This window comes from Leucopleurus acutus (genome assembly GCF_964270905.1).
Source record: "Leucopleurus acutus genome assembly, chromosome: 6".
Lineage (NCBI taxonomy): Eukaryota > Metazoa > Chordata > Mammalia > Artiodactyla > Delphinidae > Leucopleurus > Leucopleurus acutus.
Window position 1 is genome coordinate 74,280,128 of NC_139149.1, and position 25,519 is coordinate 74,305,646.

A 25,519-nucleotide genomic window follows, 5' to 3' on the forward strand; every position below is an offset into this window, starting at 1 on the left:
CTAAAACGGTGAATTATTATGAAACTGTAGGCCTTTAGAGAGAAACAGATGTTACCCAAAACAGATGTTCTGTAACAAAAGCAATATTAAACAAATGGGGAATGCAATTAAGGAAAAAGAAATCAAGATTTTTTAAAATGTTTTTATACAGAAATATTTTACAAAGATTTTACAACATAGCAAATCATTATGTCATACTATAGAAAGGAGAAAAAGATTAAACCTCAAGGATAAAGAAAGTGCTCAGAGCAACATATTGCAGTCTCCATGAAAGTGCATGAACAGTTAAGGCAAAGTACCCCACTGGTACTGGCATGTTGCAAAATGACTTGTAAAACAGTTTTTACTTGTAAAATATATATACAAAAAGGTTTTTTTTTTCCTCCATTTTTCTCAAAGATGTTTGAAAGGGATACATTTATGAACAGTCTTGCTCTACAACTAGGTAAAAATAACTCCTGGGTACAAGAGTAAAAGTAAAAATGCTCTACCAAGCATGTTAAAACTAAATCAAATGATTTATAAAACAAAACCTTTCCAAGTTTGGGCTTGCTTTCTACATTTAACTTGCCAGGCTGAAGGCTAATTCCCTCATATTCCACGACAGAGATCATTAAGGATAGCAACGTGAGTTAAATCCAGAACTTGCCCTTCGTGTGACTTTTAACTTCTAGTTTCTATGGCCGAACCACTGGCATGTTTGAAGTCCTCATGCATTCACTGTGTTATAAATCTACTCTACAGCTTTGCTTCTATCTTCAGCTTCCACAATAGCCATTTTATGAAGTGTTACATATGCTTAATACAATATTTTGCCCTAGCTGATAAGAAAAATACAAAGGTGGTCTCTAAAGTTAAACCATAAACCCTATTAGAGAATTCTAGTTAAGTATTTCATTTTTCCACATAGAGGTAAATCCCTTAACATCAATCGGACCAATAAGGATAATACTGGTTATCAAATTTTAATCTTCAAACTTGGAAGAGAATTTGTTTTTATAATATAACTGAGAATAAGATTTTTTTAAAAAGTAAATTAGCTAGACTTGAACAAGAGTGTTAGGGAAAACTGACATACCTGAATTCTAGTACAGATAATAAAAATCTGCCAAAGAATAACTTAATTCACATGACTAATCACTCTTTTATATAAAATTTTACCTACTCATGAGAAATAGGGAAAATCAGTGTTACTATTTTAGTCTCCATATTTAAACTGAGTTTTCCTTTCTCTATCTTTTTTCCACCCTTAAATATAAGGGAAATTAACCAGCTCATTTCTGCTGGCTCAAGTTTCCTAACTAGCTTTTAGCCCTCAAGGTATAGCTGTGGTAAAACCAGAGAGAGACACCGAGCCATTTATTGGAATTCTGAAGTACAAAATAGGCACATGTGCTCTACATAACCTAGTAACAGGGATAGCAACAGTTAAACTGTCTTACACATCCGATGTATTAGTTTGATTTGCATCTGTAACTTCTTTATCACTATGACCACAGACAAAAAGTTGGGAGCCCAGACTTTTCTGGGCAAATCGGAAATACATGATGTGGCCCATTGCCACAAAAGAGACTGAAATCAATACGAGCAAGCCAAAAGCTTCAGGATTGGGAGCCAGGATGACCATGATGAAATGCAGAAGATCAAGAAGATAGTTCATGGAGTTCTGTACACCATTTATAATGCCTCTCTCAGATTCGACTACATTTTCTTGCAGCAACTGTGTCACAGTTAAATCAAAGGACCAAAGACCTATAATAAAAGATAGTTTTTAGAGACTTAATTTTAACTTATAGCTGTACATTTCAGATTTACAGATTAAAAATCTGTTGACATGTGCAAAATACATACTTAACCCTATTACCTTCAAGTCACCATATGTATATTTATCATAGCCTAGCCTTAGAGAATTATTTTTCATTAATAAACACTGAGTTAAATTGTTTCAAGAAATTGTTTTTACAGCCACAAGACAAAAATAAGTCTAATCTACAAACTTCTTAATTCTGTTTTTCTGTGATTATTCATACTGTGAAAGCAAAACTCTGAAATCAGAGACATAATAAATCCTATTAAAATTACTAGTATTTTTAAAGTTTAAAATGAGTAGACCTAATATATTGTTATCGTTGAAGTGTAAGGAAACTTTAAACCATTAATACATTTAGTGTTTGGGTTCTAAAGCCCCTACAATAAAGCTGACTTGCTTAAATATTAATGTCTTTGATACATTAATGAACTGCTTTGTATCACAGGATAAATATGGTTTCATTTCAAGAACGATTTCAGGCAGAGATAATTCATCAGTACTCTATTAATGATTCCTTAAATTTTACTTTGTAAGAGGTCTTTACATTATGTTTCCTTCCAGAGCTATAAAATCCATTTGTTTGGCAAAGTACACAATAAACAAATGTCAGCTAGAGAAGACCTTTGAAGGATTTTTTTATCCCTAACTACTGTTTTATTTTTTTTTAATTTAAACCCCAACCCCTTTTATTTTTTACCTTGTCCCATTGACATATTTGTTAAATTACAGTCCTTTTGGTAAAGTTATAGCAATATAAAGACTCTAAATTACTAAAAGTATAATTATTATTGATAATATCTTTTGAAAAATTAAGTAAACTACATTAAAAGAGTAAGATATCCATTTAGTAAAAATTTTCAAGGCCTAACCATGTTTTAAGAAGGTATACATACATACACACACACACACACAAATATAGATTTTTTAAACTATAAAATAAAAATTTCATAATAAGTGACTGGATTATACATAAGGATAAATAGTGGATCTTGCTTAAATTAACATTCAGGGAATATTTTAGACCACTTACTGTTGAATTATCTGAAACCACACTGCAAAAAGACACTTTAGTTCATTAATATACAAAAAGAGATTTCTTACCGATTCTAGCAGCAATGACGCCTGCAAACAGCAGACTGACAGAGATTATAGGCACAGATTTAGGACTCATCTCTGGGACAATGTTAGCAGGATCAGATCCGTTTGACATGTGCATATCAGTTGTAGAGATGATTTCAGATATTTTTGTAGGTGTAATTGAAAGTGGTTCTGTTTGAATGAACCTAGAACGGATATCTTCAAAAGGAGAAACAGACAAGTCCAACGGGCTTCCAGGCATGAACACGGAGATCACACACAAGATCAAACAGGAAAGCTGTGCAAATCCTGAGATCAGACCAGTCCGAACCAGGCCATATTTGTGACGTAGCCATGTAAAAGCCACAGTTCCCATTATTCCAGTTACGGCTGACGCTCCCATCAAAATACTGAGGATGGACCCGCTCAGCCCCTGAGTGTAGGCGTACCCTGTAGTGATGCAATCAAAGCCCAGGACAGTCATATAGAGGAAAGCAAGACCCATGCCTGCCAGAAACACCGGCTGGTTGTAATAGGAGACCCATCCATCTCGGAAGGTGCGGAAGGGCTCAGCCATCTGGGAGGCACAACTTAGCTCTTGCTCATGTTCAAGTTCATGGATGTCAGGGTCTTTCTCACCCATTAGATGAGTTCCCTCCAGGGATTTTGGCTCAGTTTCTGTTAATAAAAGACATTATTATTTGAGGGAGGGGACATGAGGGAAAAAGCCAACTATCTTAGTATTTTTTCTTCTCCCCTCTCCCTCACCCGTGGAGGGTATCACCCTTGGATACCCTTGGCTACTACAATATAAAATGTATTTTCCTTTACTCATCTAAGAATTCCAGCCGAGGAACAATCTCCAAGTATTTATGTTAAAGAAACAAAATACTATTGATACTTCTCCCCTCCTCTCTTCCCCTCTCTCTCAGAAATTATAATCCCACCAAAGTAAACAGCAGGAAAACAGATCAGATAACATATAATAATTGTCTGGGGAAACACAGAATCTTATTTTCTGGGACCCTTTTAAGATTACATTTGTTCAGAAGACCAACTTCCTCTTCTCTTCTTGAAAAACGCCCACCTCATGTCCTCACTCCCTTCCACTGTCTTACAAATGGCGTGTTAACTCCCTTCTTTATAGACTCCTAGGAATTCTCTTGTTCTCTTTCTCCCACTGTTCTTCCCATTCCTATGGCTCAATTTTGCCCAGCCCTCCCTCAATGAATTGCCCCTCTGTGTCTGCTGTTCCTGTTAAGGAAAAGGGTCAGGGGTCCCATTCCAACTCCTTGAGGTTCAACCCAGAGTTGCTCCTCGGACCGTCAAGAGCCTGGGTTCTGACTTACTACCACATTGATATATTTAACCTCATGCAGGCCTTCAGTAGCAACTAAACCTGATATAAATTCAAAATTATTTCAGCCTTAACCAATGTTTAAGGTCTGAAAATAAGAATAAAGGAATTAAACATTTTGTTGAGTTTACCTTTGTATACATTCAGCTGTTTCAACTCAGTTTCCTCCTTAGGAGCAGCTTTCACAGCTAGAGCAGGGGTTTTCTGATAAACTTTCCAGAGCAGAAAGTACTCCACACACATGGATACCAAATTCCATCCCGAAATGAAACCACAGCCAATGACTGGGGAGCCAAATGTCATAATCTGGCCTACAGCCATGGGGGCCAAGATGTTGGTTAACTGGTCAATCCTTCGTATTGTAGCATTCATATCTACAGAGGTAGGCGCAAGAGGCAGATAAGTGTGCAAATCTATCAAAGAGAGACTGCCCACTTACATAATACGACTCATAAACTAAGAGTATAGACTCCTAAGATGTAAACTTCTAAAAGCATTCTGCAAGCAAACCATTTTGTTAGAAAATCATTTGTTGTTTGGATCAAGTCATATTAAATTTGCCTCAAAAATCGTCATTCCCTTGGGATTACATAAACGAGCCTGACATCAGCTTTTAAGAAATGAATTCGATAGTAACTCTACATTCATTTATTTCAACAAGCATTTATTAAATGCCTATTATGAGCTAGGCACCATTCCAGCACCATAGCAAAAAATGAAGAATATCCTTCCCTGTCTTCATGAAGTTTACACTCCCAAGGGAAAACAAAAATAATAAATCAACAAGCATGTAAATACAGAGCATGTCAGATGTTCATGAAATATTGTAGTGAAAAATAAAGCAGAAAAAAAGGGCATAGAGTGCTCAGGGGAAGGGGGAAATTTCAGTTTTATATATGGCAAGGTCAGGGAAGAACTCACTGAAAAAAAGAGAGCATCACAGCAGAGGCGTGAAGCAGCAGGAGGCAAAAGAGTGAGTCATCCGGATATCAGGGAAAAGACAATTCCAGACCAAGGGAAGTGCAAAAGTCCTGGGGCAGGAGGAGTTTGCCCAGAGGAACAGCGAGGAGGCCAGTAGGGCTGGAGCAGAGTGAGGAAGGGAGAGGATAGGAAGAGATGCGGTCAGAGAGGAGAGAAGATTGGCCCAATCATGTAAGGTCTTAGTCTATTACTCAAACTTCAGTTTTTACACTGAATGACTCAGGAAGCCTTTGGAAGTTAAGGTACAGAGAGGTGGTATCACGGGACATATTTTTAAAGGTTTATTTTGGCTGCTGTGATGAGAAAACAGTGTAAAGTAACTGTGTGTGTGGGGGGGTGTAGACAAGCACAGAGGCAGGGAGACAGGCGGGAGACGTGGCATGGAGCAGGACAGTAGCAATCGAAGTGGAGAAGTAGATACTGGATGTACTTTAAAGCAGAATCAAGAAGCCTTGAAAACAGATCAGGTATGCTATGTGACAGAAAGAGAAGTATTAAAGTTTTTACCCTGAGCAACTATTGGAAGGACAGAGTTTCCACTTACTGAGAAAGACAAGACTTCAGAAGAATCAGGTTTTGGACAAAAGAATAAGCATCTGGTTCTAGAGATGCTGATACATCTCTAGAGGCCCCGTGAAGCAGACTGTTAGTCATATAGGTCTGGGGTCTAGGGAAGAAGCATGTGCCAGATTTGGGAGTCATCAGCAGCTTGAGTTTTGAAGCAACGACACCGGATGAGATCACCAGGGGAGTGAGGGTAGATGAGAAGAGACAAGGTCTGAGGACTGAGTCCTGGGCATGCCAATGTTCAGAGGTCAGGAAGATGAGAAGGAATCAGCAAAAGAGGAGAAAAAACAGGAGAGCAGGGTGTCCTAGAAGCCAAGAGGTAAGAGTGTTTCAAAGAGAGGGGAATAATCAACTGGTAAGTGATGCTGGTAAGTCAACGAAGATGAGCACTGACAATCAGCTCTAGATAGGCCACATGGAAGGTACTGAGGACCTCAAAAAGAATAGTTCTGGTGGAGCAGTAAGGGCAAATGCCTGACTGAAGTTGGTTTAAGAGATTGGTGCCAACTCCAGGGGACACCATTTCTATTATATTTTAAGTGAGTGGCACCCCCTGGATTCACAATGTGAATGTTGCCCCCCTGGCATTATGGAAAGCAAGGCCCTGACCAAGGAAAGAAATTGGAAAGAGTGAGCAAAGATATTTCTTTTTGTTAAGTTTTGTTCAAAAGAAGGACAAAGAAATGGGGTGACAGAGGGGTAAAGACAGGGATTTTTAAGATGAGAAAAGTTATAGCATGTTTATATGCTGATGCAAATGATACAGTAGATGAGAAGGGATGGAATCTGAATCTACCGCACAAGTGGCAGAGCTGTTCTTAGGAACGCAAGCAATTCAACAGTGTAGGTCACGTAAACGGTCTCAGGTACAAGTAGGAAGAGTGATGTGAAGGTGGCAGCACACGAAAGTTCTCTCCTCATTTTTCCATTTTCTCAGTAGAATACAAAGCAACGTCATCAGTGAAAGTGAGGATGGGAGAGGAGGTACTGAATGTATGAGGAGAAAGGAGAAAGTGAGAAATAGTCCTTTAGGAAAGTGGGAGAAGGAAGGGACCAAAGAAAATAGTATGATCATCTGGCAGCATGAGAGGGCCAACTTGAACCCAATGGTCATGAGCTTTAAGAGACAGCAAAGTTGTACGTTTTTTACCAGCCATGTGCTACTGTGGAGAGCTGGATTTAAGCAGGGTCTTATGAAAGGAAAGTGACAAAAGGAGAGGAGGCCAAGTGAGCTGAGGGTATACACTAGGAGGCATTCAAATGGGTGGAACAACTGACCTTGGAATTTAAGCTGGGTAAGGAGGAGAGACAAGAAAGGTCATGAGCAGTAAAAAGGTAGTGGAATTAATGGCTTGTAGGTGCCAACCAGGTTGGAGCATGGCTGGGGTACCAGGAGGAGTGAGCTGAAAAGACAGGAGGTATAGTTCAAGTCTTGGATGCTGGAGATTGAGATTATGAAAAGGGAGGGTTTAGTGGTGATACCAAGGTCTAGGGTATGACCATGGGAATGTAGCTGAGTCAGAGTAGAGGACAAGATGAATAAAGGAGAGGAAGTCAAGAAAATAACCTACTTTCTCATTCTCTATCTCACGGAGTAGAGTGAAAATTATTGAGACAAGTCCTCATCAATCATGTGGGGCGCTTTAAGGGAAAAGCAGTATGTGACTAATAAGTACATTAATAGAAAACTGCCATTATTCTTTCTCTAGTTCTCCCTGGTCCTCAACTGCCTTCCAATTAGTCCTATGTGTGCAGAATGCTTATATGATAACAGGAGAACTTTGACATATTTCACCTTTCGCTTGAGAGGCAAAGGCGGTTTTCATTGATCTTACACACAGCCATTTTTTGCCATGGCCTCATTAACTTCCATCTGCCCCTACTAATAAGTTCCTAACAGGGAAGTGTAGAATTGATCCAAATAACTCAATAATCTGAATCCAAAAATCAAGTACTAATGAAAATATACTCTTGGATCTGAAGGCCCCAGAACAAAAACAAAATTTAGTTAAAATGATTTGTTAATCTTTCACTACCTCCATTTTCAAGTGCTCATGAAGCTTCCTAATGCCACAAATTTCTATCTTTTATTTGGAATTTAGAAATTTCTATCTCAGGAAGCTAATAATGTTTAGATGTAATGTAGTGTCAGAAAACAGATTTTATTTTTCTGAAGCAGAATGAATGAAATAATAATTTTGAAAAAGACCCAATCATTTTACTGTTAACAGCCTAGAGAAGAATTGGTCCTCTGAATGTGTAAACATATTCTTTTTGCAGGTTTGTATTTATTCTTATGCAAACACACAAATCTGTGCTCATTTAATTCCAATTTAACTGTTTTCAGCTACAGCTGTGGCACAGAGCATGACATTCAGTAACTACTTACTATTATAAAAGGTATATTACATCTCATAGAATAATAATAAAAAACAGATTTGCTGAGCAAATAGTAGCTAGCAGGTTTGTCTACCTCAAATATGAAATCAATTTTCAGTCAATAGAGTTCAAACAAGAAAGTTATCTGTCGTACTTGATCAAGCCAACCAGTAGATGTTTCATTACAATGGTGGACAAGAAAAACCTCAGAAGCTATTAATAAAAAGTGATTAACAAAGGAAATGAAGAAGAAAATAAAACAACAGATGGAATAAAAACTCAGGCAAAGGAAATGAGTTTCAGAAAGGTTTGACAGGTTAAGGGTCATGGCTCCAAAGAATGTTTTAATAAAACACTAAATCAAGTACCTAGACAAATTAGTTAACAGATTAATTAACAGTATTCATGTGGGAAACGAGCATCTTTCCTGGAGCTGTCTAAATTAGATGGTAACAGCTATATTTTGACCTGATGCCACTGGAGTTATAAAACTTTTCAACCTTCCAGGGAAAATTTATCTTGTTCTTTACCCTCGGTGATACAACTTCCAATTTTAAAAACTACTCTGAAATCAAGAAACATTGGGATGAGGAAATGGGAGCAATTAGCATCCAGCTCACAACCTTCCCTCTTTATGGGCACACCCCTCCCCCATCACCCCCCCACACACACACACACCTCACAACGCACACTCTGCCCCGTCTCCTGCTTGGTTTCTAACAGTCTTTGCTGGCAACCTCAAAAATTTCTCTTCTACTTTTCCTTTACCCTCCTCCTTTTTTTCTGTTCTGTAACTCTGCCTTCTAACAGGAATGGTACCAAAAACCCATGGTTAGAGCCTTGCTGACCCTCGGGATGGAAGAAGTTTCTGTTTCCTGTTTTGAAGCATGGTTTTTAATTAATTTTAAAACAAACATGCAGGTCAAAACCTGAGGAAAAACAACATGGAGGTTTTCCTTCATTAGGCTACTGACCCGTTCTAGGGGTTGGATTTGAAACAGCACCGCTTCCTAAGCTAATTCGCAGTGGACAAGAGTTCAACAGGCAGCTTACTTCCTTTCTTAAATTTGAGAAACTCCAGAAGGTTAGAAAATAGACTGGTTAGCCTGGATTTTTCCACTCTGCAATAATTCCTCAAATAAAGAAGGACAGCTGAGAAATGGCCAGTCATATTTTTGTTATTTTTCTGGAATATCACTTTGTAGTTAGAAAGATCCCAGAAAGTTATGTGAGAAAGAAAATCATCTTAAAAGCCACTTTTTTCCCCAAATACATTTCAACAGATATATATGTGATCTGTTTTCAAAATATATCTTTTTTGTGCCCTTTGAATTTTAAAACATGGACATGTATTACATCTGTAAAATTGCACACTAAAAGAGAAAGTAAATAACAGGGAAAAAACACCAAAAAAAAAAAAAAAGGACAAAGTCTTATCTTTTAATTCCATGTGACAAAAAAGAGAGATGGAATTATTTCCTATTAGTAAATGATCACAGGAAGAAAAATCAGTGAGAATCACTACTTTAGCTCCAGAGAGAATTTCCTGCAATCCAGACTCACATGTGTTAATAAATTCCTCTTCCACACTCACCATCCTCTAAAATCACTGTGGTATTTCTATCTGGAGCAGTATTATTACTGCTACCACAAAGTGATGACTTTTAAGCAAATCCTTCATTTTCTTCATTTAGACCTTCCACAGATTTTATACCCTTTCTCTCAACCTCCTTTCTACCGTTTTTTTTTTTTTTGAAACCACGTGTCTAGTCAAACAAAGCTGCTTGCTGACCCCCGTACTCAATCTTGCCTCTGTGTCCTGATAAGCCACTGAAGTCATCAGGAATGGTTTCCTTGTCAGTCAGGATGGTTGGGAAATGTGTTTGTGATACCCATTATCTCAATGACCAGCAGAGTTGACTCAGCTGACCTGATCGGTAGATAGGTGTAGCCTTCCTCCTTTACTCTGTGTAATTTCAATCCAAGTTGTGTCTGGGTGCTGTATTGGGGGGCAGGTGGGGAATATCGAGTGAGGTAGGTCATTCTGAGCCGAAGTAATCTTGAGGTAATGGACGTGTTGCTTTGTAAGCACTCTTCAGACTTTCTTTGCTCCTCTTGTATGTTTCCAATGGACAACTAAGATGCAAGCTTTTTAAAAACCCATGTTCTATCCTGTATTTCTTTAGTATTCATAATAGCAGTTACATAACACCATACATAATGTAATAAAAGTTACCAATTATGGCTTTAAAGTTGAAGGAATTCACTTCTAGAGTCTCTCCTAGAATTAAGTTGTTTCCATTTGTTTGGATAAACACAATATCCATAGTATAACCAGTAAGTACTGGTAATAATATCCACAGTATGACTGTTAAAATCACAAGTCAGATTTTCACTGTTCTAAGTATTAAGAAAACATTTAGAAACAGTTAACAGAATTTCAAAGAAAGAGCTCAAAAGAAATGTTCTTCTATTTCAGGTTTGCATAGAATAAAAGAGAAGGTCACTATCCTATAAATTAGCTTCATAACAGTGCGGTAAATCTTTGCACTGAGACAGATAATGTTGTAAGAAAAAGACTATGACTTCAATTTATTATTCTTAAAAAGGCTTAAGAGAAAAAGGCTTAAGCTTCATTTACTACCACTGATTTCAAGTGAATCCTGATAAAACCCATTTGGTAGAAAGAGAAAAGCAAATTACCTGCTAGTTTGCTTCTGTCGTTTCCTGCAACAACAACAATCCAATCCCTTTGGATTGTGATTGCAGTAGCAGTACTGGCCAGGTTTGCAATATTTGCAATAGTGATGATCAGGATATAGCATGAAGTCTAAGGAATTACAGGAAAAAATTATTAAAATGTCAGTTTTACCATACTGTACCTACCTCACTGTACAATATAGTTTAAAATGGTCTTTGGTAACATAATAATAAAATTTTTATTTTAATTTCATTTCATAAAATCATAAGAAATCATTCTACTTTGTACACATGAAACAATAAACACCAGTTGTCAAGTTAAAGGGCATAATGTCTTTCTAATCTGTATCATCTGTGGTACGCATAATACAAAAAATTTTAATAGTCATATGCACATTTATGTCACATAGTTATCATAAAGTGTTAACATAGGGGTGGTTTTTAATTTTCCCCACAAATATGTCCTTTGGAAAAAACAGTGACGGGGAAGTGAGAAGACTTGAATTTAAATCAGAGTTCTGACACTTTCCAGTTGCATGACAATGGGCAATCAGCTAACATCACTTTGTCTTACTTTTTTCATCAACAAAATGAAGGCAATAGACTAGAATATTTCTTGTCCTACCTGGCTTTGAAACTCTACAATATCAATCCAAATATACCTAAGCAGATTAAATAGGAACATCAAATTCACTGCTTTCCACTACACCCATCTCTCTCCTCTTTTCCATCAAGCTATCATGAAATCAGAGTGTGGGAAGTTATCTAGTCCATGTTCTCAAACAGAAATACCACTTATTATTAGGAGAACACAATCATGACTGATTTATATACATATATATATATCATTTCTTAAATGGTGTGAAAAAATTACAGGTTAATACTACTGAGCTTAAAACTAGCAACTGATTTATGTAATAAACTCTTAGAACTGCCATTAAAAAACAAACAGGAAGGAGCTTCCCTGGTGGCTCAGTGGTTAAGAAACTGCCTGCCAATGCAGGGGACATGGGTTCAAGCTCTGGTCCGGAAAGATCCCACATGCCACAGAGCAACTAAGCCCATGCGCCACAACTACTGAGCCTGCGCTCTAGAGCCCATGAGCCACAACTACTGAGCCCGTGTGCCACAACTACTGAGCCTGCGCTCTAGAGCCTGTACTCCACAACAAGAGAAGCCACCACAATGAGAAGCCCACGCACCACAACAAAGAGTAGCCCCCGCTCTCCGCAACTAGAGAAAGCCCGCACACAGCAACAAAGACCCAATGCAGCCAAAAATAAATAAAAAAATAAAACAAAACAAACAGGAAAACAACCAATAGAACGAAGTTTAAATTCAAACAATACTTAATGAAAGCCTGTTAAGGGCCAAAAGACAAAACAAGACAAAAATGGTAGGGGATATTAAAAGAGACAAAGAGATAAAAATTAACAGGCCCTAATTCTTAGAAAGGTATAAACTTCCAAGACTGAACCAGGAAGAAATAGAAAATATGAACAGACCAATCACAAGTAATGAAATTGAAACTGTGCTTAAAAATCTTCCAACAAACAAAATCCAGGACCAGATGGCTTCACAGGTGAATTCTATCAAACATTTAGAGACGAGCTAACACCTATCCTTCTCAAATTCTTCCAAAACATTGCCGAGGAAGGAACACTCCGAAACTCATTCTCTGAGGCCACCATCACCCTGATACCAGACAAAGATACTACAAAAAAAGAAAATTACAGACCAATATCACTGATGAATATAGATTCAAAACTCCTCAACAAAATACTAACAAACAGAATCCAACAACACATTAAAAGGATCATACACCATGATCAAGTAGGATTTATCCCAGGGATGCAAGGATTCTTCAATATATGCAAATCAATCAATGTGATAAAACATATTAACAAATTGAAGAAGAAAAACCATATGAACATCTCAATAGATGCAGAAAAAGCTTTTGACAAAATTCAATACCCATTTATGATAAAAACTCTCCAGAAAGTGGGCATAGAGGGAACCTACCTCAACATAATAAAGGCCATATACGACAAACCCACAGCAAACATCATTCTCAATGGTGAAAAACTGAAAGCATTTCCTCTAAGAACAGGAACAAGACAAGGATGTCCACCCTCACCACTATTATTCAACATAGTTTTGAAAGTCCTAGTCACAGCAATAAGAGAAGAAAAAGAAATAAAAGGAATACAAACTGGAAAAGAAGTAAAACTGTCACTGTTTGCAGATGACATGATACTATACATAGAGAATCCTAAAGATGCTAACAGAAAACTACTAGAGCTAATCAATGAATTTGGTAAAGTTGCAGGATACAAAATTAATGTGCAGAAATCTCTTGCATTCCTATACACTAATGATGAAAAATCTGAGAGGAAAATTAAGGAAACACTCCCATTTACCATTGCAACAAAAAGAATAAAATACCTAGGAATAAACCTACCTAGGGAGACAAAAGACCTGTATGCAGAAACCTATAAGACACTGATGAAAGAAATTAAAGATGATACCAACAGATGGAGAGATATTCCATGTTCTTGGATTGGAATAATCAATACTGTGAAAATGGCTACACTACCCAAAGCAATCTACAGATTCAATGCAATCCCTATCAAATTACCAGTGGCATCTTTTACAGAACTAGAACAAAAAATCTTAAAATTTGTATGGAGACACAAAAGACCCCAAATAGCCAAAGCGGTCTTGAGGGAAAAAAATGGAGCTGGAGGAATCAGATTCTCTGACTTCAGACTATACTACAAAGCTACAGTAATCAAGACAATATGGTACTGGCACAAAAACAGAAATATAGATCAATGGAACAAGACAGAAAGCCCAGAGATAAACCCACGTACCTATGGTCAACTAATCTATGACAAAGGAGGCAAGGATATACAATGAAGAAAAGATAGTCTCTTCAATAAGTGGTGCTGGGAAAACTGGACAGCTACATGTAAAAGAATGAAATTAGAACACTCCCTAACACCATACACAAAAATAAACTCAAAATGGATTAGAGACCTAAATGTAAGACCAGACACTATAAAACTCTTAGAGGAAAACTTAGGAAGAACACTCTTTGACATAAATCACAGCAACATCTTTTTTGATCCACCTCCCAGAGTAATGGAAATAAAAACAAAAATAAACAAATGCGACCTACAAGTTTTTGCAAATGAAACCTACAAGTTTTTGCAAAGCAAAAGAAATGAAATGAAACCTACAAGTTTTTGCAAAGCAAAAGAAACTACAAACAACACAAAAAGACAACCCTCAGAATGGGAGAAAATATTTGCAAACGGACAAAGGATTAATCTCCAAAATATATAAACAGCTCATGCAGCTTAATATTAAAGAAACAAACAACCCAATCCAAAAATGGGCAAAACACCTAAATAGACATTTCTCCAAAGAAGACATACAGATGGCCAAGAAGCACATGAAAAGCTGCTCAACATCACTAATTATTAGAGAAATGCAAATCAAAACTACAATGAGGGGCTTCCCTGGTGGCGCAGTGGTTGAGAGTCCGCCTGCCAATGCAGGGGACACGGGGTCGTGCCCCGGTCCAGGAAGATCCCACTGCCGCGGAGCAGCTGGGCCTGTGAGCCATGGTCACTGAGCCTGCGCGTCCGGAGCCTGTGCTCCGCAAGGGGAGAGGGGCCACAACAGTGAGAGCCCTGCGTCCAGAAAAAAAAATACAATGAGGTATCACCTCACACCAGTTAGAATGGGCATCATCAGAAAATCTACAAACAACAAATGCTGGAGAGGGTGTGGAGAAAAGGGAACCCTCTTGCACTGTTGGTGGGAATGTAAATTGATACAGCCACTTTGGAGAGCAGTATGGAGGTTCCTTAGAAAACTAAAAACAGAATTGCCATATGACCCAGCAATCCCACTACTGGGCATATACCCAGAGAAAACCATAATTCAAAAAGACACATGCACCCCAATGTTCATTGCAGCACTATTTACAATAGCCAGGTCATGGAAGCAACTTAAATGCCCATCGACAAATGAATGGATAAAGAAGATGTGGTACATATATACAATGGAATATTAGTCATAAAAAGGAATGAAATTGGGTCATTTGTAGAGACATGGATGAATCTAGAGACTGTCATACAGAGTGAAGTAAGTCAGAAAGAGAAAAACAATCATATATTAATACAGATATGTGGAACCTAGAAAATGGTACAGATGAACCGGTTTGCAGGGTGGAAATTGAGACACAGATGTAGAGAACAAACGTGGACACCAAGGAGGGAAAGCGGTGGTGGCAGGGGTTGGTGGTTGTGGTGTGATGAATTGGGAGATTGGGATTGACATGTATACACTAATATGTATAAAATGGATAACTAATAAGAACCTGCTGTTAGAAAAAAAAAAAAGAACAAACCAAGCAAAAATCTAAACATCTTATAAATGTCTACTAGTTGCATTAAGTCAATTATGTAATCTGTTCCCTGCATTACCAAATTCTGTATATCAGTTTTAAATCAAATGCAGCACATTGTCTTTACACTGCATTCCATGCTCTATTTTACACATGAACATGTTTCTGAGAAATTGCATTTAAAAAATGAAAAATGTAATACTATTTTCATAATTTCTTATATTACAAAAACAAACATACACTCTCATAGAAAAACTTGGTCTATAGCACAATATTATTTTCATAATGTATATAAAGTCCAAGTTCAGTCTGACAATAGAAACTCTCCTTCCTACACTTTTCAAACCTTCTCTGTGTGTTGCATACATCCATCACTCAGAGAAACTGTGCTTCCCCTATTTTCATACCTTTATGAATGCCAGTCCATCATTCCAAAAATAAATTTTAAAAACGAAGAGGGATTGATGGGAAGATGGATGTGCCAATGGATAAATATATGATAAAGCAAGTATAATAAAATGGCAGAAGTAGAAACTAAGTGGTACGTATATGGGTGTTCAGTGGAGAATTCTTCTAACTTTGCTGAATGTTTGAAATATTTCATAATGAAATCTTGGGAGAATAACATCCTATTTTCAAGGCCCACCTAAATGGCCAACCCAGAACTCCATTTTTCTCGAAGGCACTTAATCATGCTACCACGTATCATAGTTATTATGTGTCACATCTAATCTCCCTACAGGATCCACACTTGAATCATTTTTCTATCATTCAAATGTATCTAATACAACTTACACACAATAATCATTCAACAAAGCGGAAGGAAATACTTTGACTACAGACTGAAAATATCACTGTCCTTTAGTAATACTACTAATAAAATTATCTTCAAATATTACAAAAAAAAAAGAAGTATCCTACTGGTTTTGACATGCTATGTTTAAATTTTAAAAATTATCTTTCCATTCTGAACATGTTCTAATTTCCATGCTGTTTTTTTCTCTGACTTCCATGTATTTCTGGTATCTGTAAATTTGTAAATATACAGTTATTAAAAAAAAAAATTAACAGGCCCTATTTGTGAAAAGACACTCCCTCAAAGAGTTTTCATCTTTTACCACTAACAGACATTCAATTTTCTACCATCAAGAATCTTGTTGAGAACTTACAAGAACCCATCCATGGTACATGGTCAGAAGGTCTTTTTTATGTAAGAAAACCATCATCAGGATGATTCCACACAGGATGACCGAAACATTCTGGATCACCAGTGAAGTCTGGGCCACTATACAGAGAGAGAAACAAAGTGTTCATACACCAAAACATCTCAAAGGAGATGTTTTTATCCATACATCACTGTTCTACTGTATTAATACATATGCAAATTACTACAAGAAATAAAAATATTCCTGAAGTAAATTCTGCCTCAACTATTTCCAGTAGGGCCCAGCATACCACATCAGACCAGTAAAACTTGCAGACAGAATAAAGAACTACCCCTCACTTTTCCTGTTAGTTGAAGTCATTCATAATGATCACAGTTTCATTTTCACAGTTTATTCACTTTAAAGTTTACTGTCATAAACAGAACTATATTAACTACATAAACAAGATCCACCTTTCAGGGCTTTGTAGCTTAGGCAAAAATAAGAACATGTAGGAGGTTATGGAGGAGGTTAAGTAAGAGGTCATGGAATCCATAACCTCCTAGATGGCAGGCTGAACTTGGTAAGATCGTATGGATAAATAGGAAGGACATATAAAAAATTGCCAAGAATAAAGCAGCAGTGTGTTCCTTTTACTAAAGTTATTTGCATTGTTATGAAATTCTAAACTACACCTTTTCTCACAGAAAATGCCAACTTTCTGAGACTGAGGCACCCATGTAGATAAAGAGCTGGCATAAGGACAGGTTAGGATACCAGGTAAGGACACCTTGTAGTCTTTTCTCTGCCACTCACGAGGGAAGATGATCTAGGGAAGAATACTTAATATCTCTTATGTCTGTGTCTATAAGGTGAGGATATAATACATGCCTGCCTTCCTTACTTTACGGGGTCATTTTGATGCTCAAATAAAATACTTTGAAAGCACTTTGAAAAATACAGAGGGTTGTATATGTAAGGTATAATTACAGCTCTTGCCTTTAAGGACAGTAAAGCTCATTCTGGCTTGGAACATTATATCAAAGCCTTGAGACAAAACAAACTGCTTTCTGAAATTAATTTGAAATAAAATCCCAACATATAACTCATTCATTCATTGCACAAGGCTATTAAATATCAACTGAATGAGGTTCTTGGCTTTCAGGACCCCACAGACCAGAGGAAAGGTAGACATGTGAAAGGATAATTATAAGAGCATAAGTGCAATAGCAGAGGTATTAACAAAGCTTCATGGGAGTGCAGGAAAAAAAAGTGTCTCTGGTTAACTCAGCCTAGAGACATCAAAGAAGATTTTCATGGAGGTTGTCACATGAGTTGATTACATAGGATAAGTGCAAGATTGCTATCCCACCACACTCTTCTTCATCCAACTCAACATTCTATCCTAAACTACAATTTCAGTGCTCAATGGTCATAAGGTTAAAGGTCTCTATGTATAACATTCCCACATACATATTCCTACGTATAATGATGTAAAGAAGTAGAAATTGTTTTTCCAGGATACAAAACCTTTTTCTATATGTGTTTTGGTCTATCGATTCTCAAAATAGAAAAATGTCCATCTTGGCCATTTTACTAATAGCATCAAGTCCTGGAATTTGATAATCCAGTTGCTCTCTATCCGGGGGCAGTTATCCCGCACTGAAAGAAACAGGTACCTCAGTCTCTCCCCAGTGTCTAGGATAGACATGGCCAGGTCTTAGCATTATCAACTGAGGAACTAAGGAAAATTTTGCCCTGAATTATTATACAAATTGCCCTTATATTCTGAATAATTAAACTGTTCATTCACTTTCTCTCTTTCCTATACAGTACTTAATGATTTCAGTATTAATGCTCTAGAATAAATGTTAATATATTATCACTTCTTCTTTTTTCTTCAAAAATGTATAATTCAGCTCTCTGTGATCCAGACTCAGGTATTCTTTTCTGAATCCATTGTTTTCACTTCTCCTACATACCTGCCTATATAAAACACAGTAACCCAGAGGATAGATGTTAAAGCTGTCCCAGGAACGTCACATTAAACGAACTCCAGTGCAAGTCATGGTTAAAGGATGCCAGAGTTAGGTAAACTCTTAATGTTTAACATGGTTCGCAGAAAAGTGCCACAGTGTTAATCATTAACATTTGTAATTTACGAACAGCCAAAAAAGATACCCCACAAAATCTATAAACTCAGTATCCTGGCATCCCAACTTTGGGCAGGAGCCGCAGGACCCTCCATGCAGAGGTGCTGCCACTGAGCACCCCATCACTCAGGTGGCGGCTGCAGATGCAAAGTGGGTGAGTCACAGAGGTTTCTCTCTAGCTCAGGCACTAGCCCCACAAACACAAAGGCTTTTATAACACCACTCACCTTTAAGTCTGGCATTCTTATCCACCCAATCACCAATGATGGCTCCTAGGACCAGAACAGACCCTGCCACCACCAGCCCGTAGACTGCAGTCAAGAGAAGGCTGTTTCCATAGAGCTCTACCAGAAACACAGACACTGCAAAGTGCCACATCCGATCCCCCTTGAATAAGAGAAGATAAAAGGTTCTGATGAAACGTTGTACATTGCTAGTCAATTATACTCAAGAAGTTGCTTCCTTAACAAAAGGGCACTTTCCGGCTACATTATGAGATTCTCAAAGTCAACAATTCCTCTATGGATTGAATGTAGTCAGGTGTTAAAACTGTTTGTCCTGGCACAATGGAAAATATTCTTGCCCAGATACTAAGTAAACCCGAAAAAAGCATGATGTTAATGAAACAAACGTACTCCCTATCATTCTAGAAAAAAATACAGTTTCCAAGCCCAAGGAGGTTTTTTTGAGATAAAACCTGTTCCTTTTTGTATCAGGTTTCTAGCCAGGCCTGGGATTTACCTATCCTGATTTGAAAGACATAAAGGAGTTTGCTACTGAACCAGAATGAAACAAGTATAGTTTACAAATATCAGTTATGCCTTGAATGTCAAGAAAGAGCCAGTTTCCCAATTTGTAAAATGGTAAGAATGGACTATATGACCTCTCAAGTTTCTTTTATCTCTAACATTCTAAAATCTATGTTCTATTTTCATAAATAAATTTCAAAGTCATAAAACAGCAGAACAATCAGAAAGATGAAGTTAATATGCGCAAATTCTGGCACCATATGAATGAAGATGTTAGAAATCAATACATAAGTAGTTATTTAGTTATTTTTGACACAGTAGTTATTTTCAACACAGATGAGTTTCATCACTCCAGAGTATATAGGGAATTTTGGAATTCATTGCTGCAAAATGTGGAAAAACAGAAGCTTTTAAATGAGTCAGGCAAATTAACGTGTAAGAAATCTATAATGGACCTTGTTATGAGCTTTTAGGCTCCATCCCTGACTTGTTAGGTTAACCTAAAACAGGACAACAATGTTCTATCATAACCTATCCCTAAGAAATCACTACAGGAAACTAAATTCCCAGGCTAGGCTCCTTATGGACTGGAAGAAGTACTACACTCCTAGTTCCTTCCAATGTCTCTTAACATCCTCCTGACAAATTTAATGCGTAAGGAGCAAAGTATTATCCTAGTATGGCAAATGCTTTTAAGCATTTAATAAAGGCAAGACAACAATCTTATGCATCCAAAGTTAAACTGATGTGCATATTCTGTAGCAATCATTTACAATAAACTTCATGTACACCAGTATTTCTCAAGTGGGGGGTGATTTTCCCTCTAGGGATCACTAAGCAATGTCTGGCGCTATTTTGGGTTGTCCCATCTGCGAGGATAGATTTACTACTGGCATCTACAGTCCCCCACAACAAAAAATTATCCAACCCAAGATGTCAATAGTGCCAAGGTACAGAAACTTTGGTGTAGAGGATTATGAACATTGTTTAGAACCACAATTTAAAATTAACATAAGATTAGGGCCTTGAGGGATAGGGTGAACATGGCCAAGTAAACGTTAAAACAGACACTGGAAGCCAGTGGAAATACCATACTTGAAAGACTGATTCTCACTCGATGGTCTGGAATGTGAGCTCTAGAACCTTCTGCACTCTCAACCCTCAGCACAGTGCACAGCCCAGAGTAGAAACACAACAAATAACTGCGGAATCAACAAAGGAGTGGATATGCAGTGGATCCCGGCTGTAAATGAGTACAGAATGAGACTTATTTATGAACTATATTGTTCTGCTACATTAGATTTGCTCCATGAATGTTCAAGAAGTTTGACGCTTAATCAGTACCATACTTCATATTTCTGGGACAGCTTTTTAAAGTTTGCTTTGAAAATAGAAATCTTTTCCATTTACGTTGGAATTCCATTTCAAATACCCTTGTACTAAATGACTAAAAATATATATACACATACAATTTGTAACCAATAAAAAGACAAGTTTACACATTAAGATAAAAATGTCAATAAGAATTGGGGCTTCCCTGGTGGCGCAGCGGTTGACAGTCCGCCTGCCGATGCAGGGGACAAGGGTTCGTGCCCCGGTCCGGGAAGATCCCACACGCCACAGAGCGGCTGGGCCCGTGAGCCATGGCCGCTGAGCCTGCGCGTCCGGAGCCTGTGCTCCGCAACGGGAGAGGCCACAACAGTGAGAGGCCCGCGTACCGCAAAAAAAAAAAAAAATGTCAGTAAGAATAACAAATTAAGCTATTTTCTTAATCTTTAACATGAGAAACAAATTTAGATTTGATTAGAATAAAATGGCATGAGGTGAGGGGAAGTACTTTATCCTAATCTATTCCTCTGAAAAGACAAAAACATATGAATGCCTCAAATGATAGGTTGCCTCCATGAGTGAATTTCCTCTTTCTTAACATAAAGAATAAGAAATATTATCCCACTACTACTGCTTCTTCCTTTTTGAAAAAAATTTATTTTTATTGAAGTATAGTTGATTTACAATGTTGTGTTAGTTTCTGGTGTACAGCAAAGTGATTCAGTTATGTGCTCTTTTCCATATTCTTTTCCATTATGGTTTATCACGGGATACTGAATATAGTTCCCTGTGCTATACAGTGGGTGCTTCTTTCTTTCTTTGTTGTTTTATTTTTTCGCTTTAAAGCAGGACTTGAAACAAGTGCTACGAAATGAAAGTTTTCTCTCTTGCTTATGCCTGTATGGCATGCCTCCTCCTTGATGGACAGGAATAAAACTGCTCCACTTGGGACTTCCCTGGTGGCTCAGTGGTTAAGAATCCAACTGCCAATGCAGGGGACAGAGGTTTGAGCCCTGGTCCGGGAAGATCCCACATACCACAGAGCAACTAAGCCTGTGTTCCCACAAGCCACTACTACTGAGTCCACGTGCCACAACTACTGAAGCCTGCTCACCTAGAGCCTGTGTTCTGCAACAAGAGAAGCCACTGCAATGAGAAGCCTGAGCATCGCTACAAAGAGTAGCCCCCCCTCGCCGCAACTAGAGAAAGCCCGTGCACAGCAACAAAGACCCAGTGCAGCCAAAAATAAAATAAATTAATTAAAAAACAAACAAACAAAAACTGCTCCACTTGCCCCAATTTCCAAAGGGTTTAGGCTTTAGGAAGTAACAGACTCTACACTCACAAAGCCCAAGAATCAGGTAAACTCTCTGTAAAGGTTGACTAAGTGCCATCTCAGGCCCACCCAGCCATTCCTTCCTAACATCCATTTCCTGCCCACCCACAAGCTCTCATCATACTTTGAAGATTTGTTTACATGTTCATCTACCTCCAGTGCACTGAGAGCCAAAGGCCAAATGAATGTCTGGGAATGAATGATCACAGTCATTAATGCACTGAATACTTTTTGAGAGGCTACTATGTACTCAACAATACTGCAGGCACTAGAGATTCAGCAGTGCGCAAAAACCAAGATTCATGCTTTCATGCTGCTTGCATCCCAGTGAACAGAGACCAAAAACGAATCTAGAATAGGTCAGGTGGTATAAATGCTATGAGGAAAAATGCAGTAGGGTGGGGCAGGAAGGTGGCATTTTGCATGAAGTAGTTAAAGACCTATGAGAGAAACCCAAGGAAGTAAGATCTGGCACCATGCAGACATATGGCGTATAAATGGAGACAGTTCATAGCATAATGCATAAGATATCAGCACTGGCCACCCTTTTTCACTGCCTTACACTGTTAGTTATTCTTTTGTAATTAGATATATTTTTTTAAAGTCCAACCTGAATAATATTATAAGCTCCTTGATGACAGGATCCACTTCTTACCATACTTTGTATTCCAGTAGTATAGAGTAAAATATATTGATCCACTGGCAGAAAGAAATGAAGTCAGAAATAAAAAGTATTCAACCTCACACAAACCTAATACAATATAACCTTCTACCCTAACACCTCTATACTCAAGTGTATAGGAAACCATGACTCGGCAGGGTCAGTAGGGTGATGCATAGATAGGCATGCATATGTATGTATGTACATATATAATAAATAAGCAGACATCTTTTGTTGTAATAAAATCAGGCAGTGTCAAACAGGAGACAAAACTCAAAAGATGAATTAGAGAGCATTTCTCTTTTACACTCCTCTACAATAAGTGAAAATCCACTACAACTTACACGACTACAATTGCTGTGTTTTGTTGTTTTGTTTTAATCCAAGTTTCCCACAAGAACTCCTTTTGCTCAATTTACTGTAAGACTGGAGTAAGCATCTGTCACTTTTCTTGTGTTTTCCATTCATGACAAAAAAGATCCTCCTGGAACAACCACAGTTCCACTCCTTTGGCAAATCTGACCTGCCAACCTAATAACGAAAGGTCGCATAAACCTTAAACTTAATCAGTGTTTGGAAGTTAGGCACCTTCTTCCCCTAAGAGATAGGTCCAGACCACAAGGTGAGAATTTCAGATACTATCTCCATCACTTACTGGGGTTTTAAAAATACTTAATACTTACTGAATTAAATTGGAAGAACAATTTAATTGGATTTAAATTAATTAAGGGTAGTTTCACTCAATTTCTATTCAGAATCATCAGTTATTGGAAATGAAACTCACGCCAAGTCCACCTTGTTTACATGTATTTTCAGAGTCATCCCTGTCTAAGCCTCTGGGGAGAAAGAAGCTGGCCTTTCTAAAAAAGCCATCTTTGAACTGCTATTTCTTAAAGAGCTGATAACTTAGCTTAATAATTTCCCAAGGGCATGGGTACAGATTTCCTCATACAATAGTTTGCATTCATGTCTTAAGAACGATCCAAAAGAAGTTTCCAGTTTAAAAAGAAAATAACATTCACAAAATTTACTCTCAAAATTCTTTCCCCTTACTTACGGTTCTTTTAAATTAAATATCATACATGAGGCATGAATAGAATTTACACAGGTTTATTGCTTTTAAACAGTAAAACCAATTGTTTAATTTAAAAGATTCTAATCATCATTAATTAAATACACATCTAGCATCCCTTGGGGATTATTCTTTTGGGTTGAGGAGTGTTGATGGAGGAATCCAGGCCCACAGAAACACTGGGACTCTTCCAAGACCATGGAAGAAGTCAGAGGGAGACTTATGAGTCAGTTGCTGATTTTCGTTGGATGATGGTTTTTAAGATAGACTGAGATGCCCCACACATATCTAGCTACAGATAACATTTTAAAAGACCAGAATTTACACCACTCAGATATTTGTTCTTGGGGTCAATTGTATTTAAATTAACCTTAGAATGCTATTTTTAGCCTAACTCAGTCACTCCACTATTCTACTGTATTTTCATAGCGCAGTAGGCTGGAACTTATAATTTTAACAAAAGAAGAAAACAGAGAAATATCTTAAAATGTGAAAAAATAGAAGGTCCGTGAGACATCCATCCATTCTTAGTAGCAGATATTGCCATTTATTAACCCTTGTAATGCAAAATACAATTTACAAACAATGCAAATAGTCCTGTCCTTGTTAATCCTGTTTTTGGATAGCTGCCAGTCTACATAAAGTATGATAGCTCAATAATTAATAGCATTTACTAACACCTATGGGAAAATATCTTTGGTGAAAATAACTTTTTTGTTAGAGCATGTATGTTTGGTTGATTTATTTCTTTAGCTGCATGACAAAACTGCAAGATGGCTTAATACAACTGGCCCAAATGAGAGGCAACAAGAAATTGTGCAAGCATGTTGTAAGAATTACTGTAGATTTTCACTTACCCATGTAGATAGAGAATGACCAAGGTAGAGAAGGAATTTTGCAGAGATCAGGTAGTTTGCTAAGGATCCTGCAAAGACACACAGTAGGCAGATAAAAAGCGTATTTAGTCACTTGAGTGAGCTGAGATTGGAATGCTTACTCATTTGTCCTTATTAAACATAATTATTAAAAACTACTTTGTGGGGCAAACCATCTACATTTCATCAAGTCACCTAGAAATTGATGGGTCGATGAAAAATTCAGCACGACCTCTTGGTCAATAACTGCATAACTTCACATACAGTGAAAAAAGCTCTTGTTTCAACATTCTTTAACTCCATTTTATTTTTGACAAGATAATCCAAACTACCCAGTCTACTTCTCCATCCTTGCCTGTGTGCACGCCCCTTTCCCCATACCTTGAAATGCCTTTCTTCCTTAACCCCCAACAAAATATGAGTCGAACGAGCTACTAATCACACTGGTTAACAGCTGAGCCACATTCCTCCAAAACCTGCGTGGAGGTGCAGGTCTCCACTGCGCAACCTGTTTCTACCACATGCGTTCGGTCCACTCACCACAGCATCTTCCCAGGCGGTTTTGCTCTCTTGCCCTGGTCATGACACCAGGCGCCCCCCGCTTGCTCTTCTGCTGCTACGGCTGCCGCTCCTGCTGAGGTGCTTGTTAAGAGGAGTGCAAGGAACTGAAGAGAGCACCGTTGAAAACACAACAGCTCTGTGCAAAAAGCCTCCGACGACGACTATACCAAAAAAACACAAAAAAAACAAAAGGAAAACGGCCCGGGGGTCTTCTTTTGGTCTTCCTTCCAAACTTAGCCAACACTGTAGCTGAAGTTGGAAAGGCAAAGCCTTATGGAAGCGGGTGGGAAGGCTCAACAGGCCGGCCGAGCTGCGTCGGGTGCCCTGTTTGTGCTGCCGCCACCGCCGCC

The 25,519-nt window shown here is 37.9% G+C and overlaps 1 protein-coding gene across 1 annotated transcript; it reads right to left on the reverse strand.

Annotated features, from left to right (window-relative positions):
* SLC40A1 (solute carrier family 40 member 1) lies at nucleotides 1–25,519 on the reverse strand. The gene is made up of 8 exons (XM_082841908.1): nucleotides 25,149–25,519; nucleotides 24,591–24,658; nucleotides 18,814–18,973; nucleotides 16,458–16,573; nucleotides 10,875–11,001; nucleotides 4,376–4,618; nucleotides 2,912–3,565; nucleotides 1–1,752 (listed from the first exon to the last, which is right to left on the reverse strand). Exons 1-8 carry the CDS (start codon nucleotides 25,189–25,191, stop codon nucleotides 1,439–1,441), a joined length of 1,725 nt encoding a protein of 574 aa, XP_082698034.1. The 5' UTR covers nucleotides 25,192–25,519; the 3' UTR covers nucleotides 1–1,438.

Bases quoted from the DNA above. Each gene is read 5' to 3' on its own strand.
- SLC40A1 (XM_082841908.1), bottom strand. From the start codon at position 25,191: ATGACCAGGGCAAGAGAGCAAAACCGCCTGGGAAGATGCTGTG. The intron at 18,974-24,590 runs GTAAGTGAAAAT...CTCTTATTCAAG, and splicing joins GTCATTCTCTATCTACATGG to GGGGATCGGATGTGGCACTT. The intron at 3,566-4,375 runs GTAAACTCAACA...TTTTATTAACAG, and splicing joins ACAGCTGAATGTATACAAAG to AAACTGAGCCAAAATCCCTG.